The 7022-nt window shown below is 41.3% G+C and overlaps 1 protein-coding gene across 9 annotated transcripts in view; it reads right to left on the minus strand.

Moving 5' to 3' along the window:
* LOC132591134 (acetylserotonin O-methyltransferase) overlaps positions 1–7022 on the minus strand; it is a 36167-nt gene that overhangs the window by 8575 nt on the left and 20570 nt on the right. The window contains exons 1-2 of one of the 9 annotated variants that reach the window (XM_088667658.1): positions 3223–3356; positions 13–188 (exon numbers count right to left, since the gene is read on the minus strand). The exons of the other annotated variants lie outside the window; for them this stretch is intronic. Of the exons in view, the coding sequence (XP_088523784.1) occupies positions 13–51 (39 nt within the window). The 5' untranslated portion in view covers positions 52–188; positions 3223–3356. Of the gene's footprint in view, positions 1–12; positions 189–3222; positions 3357–7022 lie in introns of those variants that run through there. 9 annotated transcript variants of the gene reach the window in all.

The following is a 7022-nucleotide window of genomic DNA, read 5'->3' on the forward strand; positions in this document are numbered from 1 at the left end:
CAATACTTTTACCTTTGGAATTAGAAATGCATGCTGATTCAGAAATAACATTTTCAGAGCTTCAGCTTCTTCTGTAGCATTCGTGGTTCTTTACTGTGTCTGTCAGAGACCTCACAGTCTTCCTCTGATGAGCAAGTTGTTTTTGGGAGAAAGAGCACTCTGCTTGTGGTACTTTTATTCAGAATTCTCTGAAACGGAATTGAAAATAAATAAGTCTAGATAAATGACAATGAACTTTGCAAATGACTGAGGCCAGAGATGTTTGTAGAAAAGACAAGTGGAAAACGATTTCTTACTCACAAGTGCAGGAGGATGGAAGTACCTTAAAATTATTGACTTTGTCTATGTGAGGAAAAAGTGCTATCAAAACATGACAAGTGAGGTAAAATCAACTGGTGTCTGGAAATGCACAATTAACAAGTTATTGGAGGAAAATAATCAGAAGAGAGAGCTGGTGGTTTAGGGGAAACTCTCTTGCTGAAGTGAGGCCATTTGGAAATTCTTAAGATACAGAAACACATTAACAAAGAAGAGTCACCTGTAAGTCACAGAATAGAATAGAATAGAATAGAATAGAATAGAATAGAATAGAATAATTTATTGGCCAAGTACCAAACATACTTGGAATTTTGCTTTGACTACATTGCAATGTAAATGTACCTTATACAAACACTGTTCCACTCACAATACAATAGCAAAGCAGAGGAACCCTACCCATAACTTGCCTACCGTTCTGCTACACAACTACAAAGTTTGATGGCACAAGGGAAAAACCTGTTCCTGTGCCTAGCTGTTTTTGTAGGAGCCATTTTTGTGCCAAAGTCGATAAAAGGGAATGGCAAAAATTCCCAAGAAGCTCACTAAAGCAGCGTGTCTCAAACGCTGGCTGGTGTGCCGCGACGTGCGGCGACGAGAAGGGCGATTTGCATTGTCACGTGCCTGGTGGCCGCCAATAAACAACACTGACCCGCTGGAAAGGAATCCGGCCGGGTCACAATGTGGAGCGAGCGCAGCTCTCAACAGCCACCACCACGGGAGGGTGGTTTTAGACAAACTTAAAGAAGCTGGCTGGATGAGCTCAACCTGAAACTTGCTGAGCAAAGGATTGTGCTGGCAGAGAAATCAGCGGCTTGTGAAGCCTTATTACAGGAGATTGCAACCAACACAGCAATTGGCAAGTGTTTCTTACAGTCATAATTATATAGTCAATATAGGGCGGCACAGAGTTAAATTTTTTAACTTTTTTAATGGTGGTGTGCCTCGTGATTTTTTTCATGGAACAAGTGTGCCTTGGCCCAAAAAAGGTTGAGAAACAGTGCACTAAAGAACTCACTTCTAAAAATGAATTATTTGAGATAATATAGAGAAATTCAGGAAAAGATGCAAGTAGTAATGATGGACGAGGATAGTTAGAGCCTGAAGAAGAAAAGTTAAGAATACGAGAAAGGAATCAAGGGGATTCCAAGAGAAAGAAGATGAACAATGAGGAGTTTCCCACAGAGGGAAAATGGAATCACAGAGTTACTAAGAATCAGAGAATCCAGAAACAGAAAGCTTTGAGGCAGGGGTGAAGGCAAGGGACCACATACCTGTGGAGACGCAGCAAAAACAGAACAGCAGGATAGTTCTGCATGAAGCTCACCTTGAGCCATTCACCAACTCTCATCCAAACCTACCTCAAAAGCTTATTGTGAGAATAAAGTTAAAATAGGGAGAACTAGGGATGTCACCTTGAACTCCTTGAAGGAAAGGTGGTGGGATGTCAATGTAGCAGGAGGCTGCAACGTCCTTGGCCAAGCCAGAGTAGCAGCAAAAAGACTAACCTTTATGTGGCTTCCTCCCAGGTAGCAGCTGTAATCGTATGAGGCACACTTCCCAAGTTGACAATGTGGTGATCTGCAGTCCTATGGCTGCTCAGAAACCAGCTGCATTGGATCAAGAGCATGTAGCCATCCCCACCCTCCCACCAAGTTAATTGGGTTTAGGATTGCAGCCTTGATCAGGAGCTAATATTGGCTTTGCTGAATCAGTTGCTCGGAGAAGAAACAAGAACAAAAAAACAAAGAGAGTCCGGTAGAGGCACCTCAAAGGACCAAACATTTGTTATTCTGCCTCAAGACGATATGAACTAGAGTCTATTTCATCACATACATGGTGTAATTCTCATTAACAGGGGTGTGGGGAGGTGTGGACGAGCTGAACTAGAGTCTAGAGCTGAACTATCATCTCGGAGAAGAAACAAGAACAAAAAAACAAAGAGAGTCCGGTAGAGGCACCTCAAAGGACCAAACATTTGTTATTCTGGCACAAGACGAGCTGAACTGCCAGAAATGCCAGAAACGCAGATAGGAACTGTTTACATTCGAGCTACAATGAAGGCAGGATAACCCTTTAGGATAGCAATGATAGGCTTGGTAGTGCTGAGTGAATTTACACCTGCAAACCATTGTCTTTATTCAGAGCCAAATAAATTGGAGCGAATGTCTTCAATACTCTGGGCCAAATGCTCATTTTCCACCTCAATGTCTGGCCTTATTTTAGCTTGGCTGGAAGGATAAACGGCCAATGCCTGAGCCAAGGTCTCCCTACATCTGAAACTTAATAAAATTGTGGCCAATTTTAATCCCATAGCACGTTGTCTTGAGTCATTATTCCACTCGGGGGTCACCGGGGTTTGGGGGGACTCCACCTGTCCACTCAAATTTTAACTCATTCTACCACAGATTTTCTCATTCCTCTATTTAAATATTGTGTCCCACATCTTGTGCCCATTTAATGATAACTGATTTAACCTCTTCATCTTTCGTTTCCCATTCCAGCAACAGATTATACATTTTTTATATTAACTCAGTATCATTTTCTATTATTTCTCTCTGAAAAGTTGAAATGTCATACGGAATATTTCATTTAATTGAAAATATTGTAACCAACCTGTTACATTCTCTCTAACTTTGTTAAATTCTTTCAATTTTAATTGGCTTTCTGATTCAATTAAGAACTCTCTATATGTAGCCCATTTAGTGTCCATATTTAATTTTTCTGTGGCACTTTACAGCTCTGTCAGAGACCTCACAGTTTTCCTTTGATCAGCAAGTCGTGGTCCTTTTATTCAGAAATCACTGAAAATGACACTGAAATGATAAACGTCTAGGTAAAAAAATCAAACTTAATGGACTTTGTAAATGACCGTGAGGCCAGAGATGTTTATGGGAAAGTACTCACCTGTTAAGTAAAAGCATAGGTGAAAAAGGATTTCTTTCTCACAAGTGCAGGAGGAAATTATTGACTTTGCCTATGTGAGGAAAAAGTGCTATCAAAACTTGACAAGTGAGATATAATCAACTGGTGTCTGGAATTGCACAATTAACAAGTTATTGGAAAAAGTTAATCAAAAGAGAGAGCAGGTGGTTTAGTAAAACTCTCTTGCTGAAATGAAATTCTTAAAATACAGAAACACATTCGGAAATGGTAGCAAAGCGACATAACATGAAAGTCATATAGTAGGAACTGTTTCTGTGCCCAAGTCAACAAATGTGAATGGCAAAATTTCCCAAGAGGCTCCCAAGAACTCACTTCTAAAAATGAATTATTTGTGATAGTGATATAGAGAAATCATGAGAAAGGAAAAAGGGGATTCCAAGAGAAAGAAAATGTAGAATCAGGAGTTCCCTGGGGAAGGGAAACAGAATGACAGCGTTATTAAGAATCAGAGAATTTAGAAACAGAAAGTGGTGAGGCAGGGTGAAGAGCAAGGGACTGCTTACCTGTGGAGAAGCAGCAAAAACAGGATTGTTTTACAGTCTCACTCCACTTTTTATAGGTTTTTCAGCTGGAAGAGGAATGCTAGTGCACCCCACACCCTTCTGTCAGCTGGCTTTATAGTCTTTATAAAGGGGTTCGTTTAACCTCTGGTTTGCTAGTAGTAAAGCTGAATTACTGTGTTGCGAAATGATGCATGTCTAAAAAATGTGTCACAGTTCATGAAAAGTTTGGAAAGTTCTGGGCTAGAGTCTGGGCATGTATGATGGACAACAGAGGCAGACCAGGGTCTGATTATGAAATCCCTAAGAAATTCCACCAGAGTGCTGGAGCTTCTCTCAAGACAGCTAGCCAGAGGGGGTGGAGCAGCACTTTGAGAGGGAGAATAAAAGGAACCGTTTCTGAGGGAGAGAGTTGGAAAGGGCTCGAGGGGAAATAGGGTTTAGCTCGAGAGATAGAGATAGGGATCAGGGTACGATTTGACTGAGGAGAACTTGTTCTAGTTTGAGTGGAACATCCACACAGGAGATACTATCTATAGCAAGAGGAAAGAGCCTCATAGCTTAGACAGGAAGACTGGGTTGAGTGTCTGAGGAAGGTATACAGAAAGGAGCTACCTGGAGGGCTGAGTCTGAGCCAGGAGAGGTAGAACCTGTAGGAATTCAGGATACCTGGGCCTCATTCTAGCCAGGAGGGGAGAGTTCTCCTAGGTAAATCTGACTCCCAAACCAGTATACTAATTGCAATACCTCAGGAGTGAGTAACCGACAAAAAGTGCCCCTTGCTCATGTGAAGGCAGCTGTGCTGTGTCAAAGTATTTAATTGTAACACCTGTCATGACTAAGTAAAGCAGGCATCCCCAAACTGTGGCCCTTCAGATGTTTTGGCCTACAACTCCCATGATCCCTAGCTAAGTGGACCAGTAGTCAGGGATGATGGGAATTGTAGTCTAAAACATCTGGAGGGCCGAAGTTTGGAGGTGCCTGAAGTAAAGGAATGAGAACGAAGTAACAGAAACTGAGTTTAACATTTTACCACCTATTCTAGAAACCAGAACATCTACCTGATTTTTAGCAACCAAAGTTTAAGAAAAGCTGTGCATATACTACTGTGTTTAGGCCTGTGAAATCTTTATAATTAGCTTTAAGTAACAGGTTAAATTCTACCTGAAATAATGCATCTCCTGATCCAATTTTGTTTTGCAAACTTCTCTTTGTAATTAAAACTTTTCTTGTTTAATCAGCTCCTGCCTAAGACTCTAAATCACCAAGTTTTCCCTCACAGAAGACCCTCACAAGATAGCCTGTGGTAAATTGCAGAAATTCGTGTAATTGGCGTACCATGCGGTGAGCCTGCAATATTTTACTGGGGGTAGTTAGAGGGCTAATCTGCTACATATTAATTGGTGGTTAGCGGTGGGATCTGCCACAACATGGTTGAAATCTCCTCTCAACCATGAAGCTCACCTGCAAGAACTCTCATCCTAACCTACCTAACATTGAGAGAATAAAATGGAAGTAGGGAGAACGTCAACTTAAACTCCTCAAAGGAAAGGTGGTGGGATCTAAATGTAATACAGTGGTACCTCTACTTACAAATAACTCTACTTACGAATTTTTCTACTTACAAATGGAGCTCTGTCCGCCATCTTGGATGCGGTTTAGATAGGATTTTTTCTACTTACGAATTTTTAGATAGGGTTGCTTCGACTTACGAATTTTTTCTCCCAATGCATTCCTATTGGGATTCGACTTACAAATTTTTTCGACTTACAAATGTGCGTTCGGAACGCATTAAATTCGTAAGTAGAGGTACCACTGTAATGAACAATTTCCCACTAACTGCAACTTCCAAATCAGACACAAGGGTAGTCCCACATACAGAGCACTACAGTAGTGTAATTAGGAGGCTACCAATGTATATACCAACATAGTAACCCTATCTCATAGTCTCCAACTTCCCTGAAAATGCCAGGACCCTTAAGCCATCTCTGCTCCTTACTTTGTCATGCAGAGTCCTAAATTCCCAACACAGCCTAATGGGAGACAGTGGTGGGTTGTGTTCCCAGGGCTCTGCCTTAGCTGAGAGGAAGAGCTGAGAGGTGCAGACAACAGCTGGGCAGCGAGGCAGTCAATGGGAAGTCTCAATCTGCATGGCTTGTGGTCAGAGGAATTGGGGGTTGTAGTCTGGTGGCATGTTTCCCAGGCCTGGTCTACATTGGCAGACATAGCAAAAAAAAGAGAAAACTTCTCCACAAGCTTAAGCTGAAATGGGGATTGGCTGGGCTCACATTATGGCCTTCAGTAGCAGCATGAATTTTCTCTAAGGGTAGGAAGTTTTGTTGCTTAAAAACTCCAGTTGAAAGTGGAAGCAATAGCAACAAAGAGCAATTGCTTGGTAATAAAGACATTTCACCCATGTTGTTTTTATTTATAATAATGTTTATTTTTATTACGTTGTATTAATTGTTAACGTTGTGTATGTGTACACACCGTTAGTGGTATTTATTTATTTGGGGTTTTCTTTTCCCCTTTAGGCTTCCTTAAATGCAAAACAAAAAAATCAAAGATTTCTGTGCTTAAATACTACAGTTTTGTGTGTTTCCTCTAATAACACTTGTTCTTGACTAGGAGAAAATGCTCAAGCAATGATAATGATGGAGAATGTACTGTTCCCATTTTCATATTAGGAATGTTGGAGGAAATGATATCTCCCTCCTAGGACTGTTGTAGCTGGTTGGTAATGGTCACCCCAGAGATCACCTGGTCCTCTAATGACAATGATGGATCTTCATACCTGGTCCTTCAAAGAAGGGTGCATAAGCTATCCAGAGGTATTACACAGCTCAAACCCCAGGACTGGGAGCTGCCCATTTATAGTCAAAAACCTTTCATGTCAAAACAAGTTCAATAAACTTCAGGCCTTCCACAGCTATTTGATCTTCCACAGAGATGATGTATCACTCAATATACATAGCAATTTTAAATTCAGATTAACATAAGCAAAGACTGGTCCCTATCCAAAATGGCATAAACTGACTGGGAGAGGCAATATTGGAATGCTTCTAAGCAGTGCTATTATTCTAGAACAGGCATCCCCAAACTGCGGCCCTCCAGATGTTTTGGCCTACAACTCCCATGATCCCTAGCTAACAGGACCAGTGGTTGGGGAAGATGGGAATTGTAATCCAAAACATCTGGAGGGCCGAAGTTTGGGGATGCCTGTTCTAGAAAAAGAGGTGCCAGAACTCGCACTGAACACCT

The sequence above is a fragment of the Zootoca vivipara genome, chromosome 4 (genome assembly GCF_965207765.1).
Source record: "Zootoca vivipara chromosome 4, rZooViv2.hap1.1, whole genome shotgun sequence".
Lineage (NCBI taxonomy): Eukaryota > Metazoa > Chordata > Lepidosauria > Squamata > Lacertidae > Zootoca > Zootoca vivipara.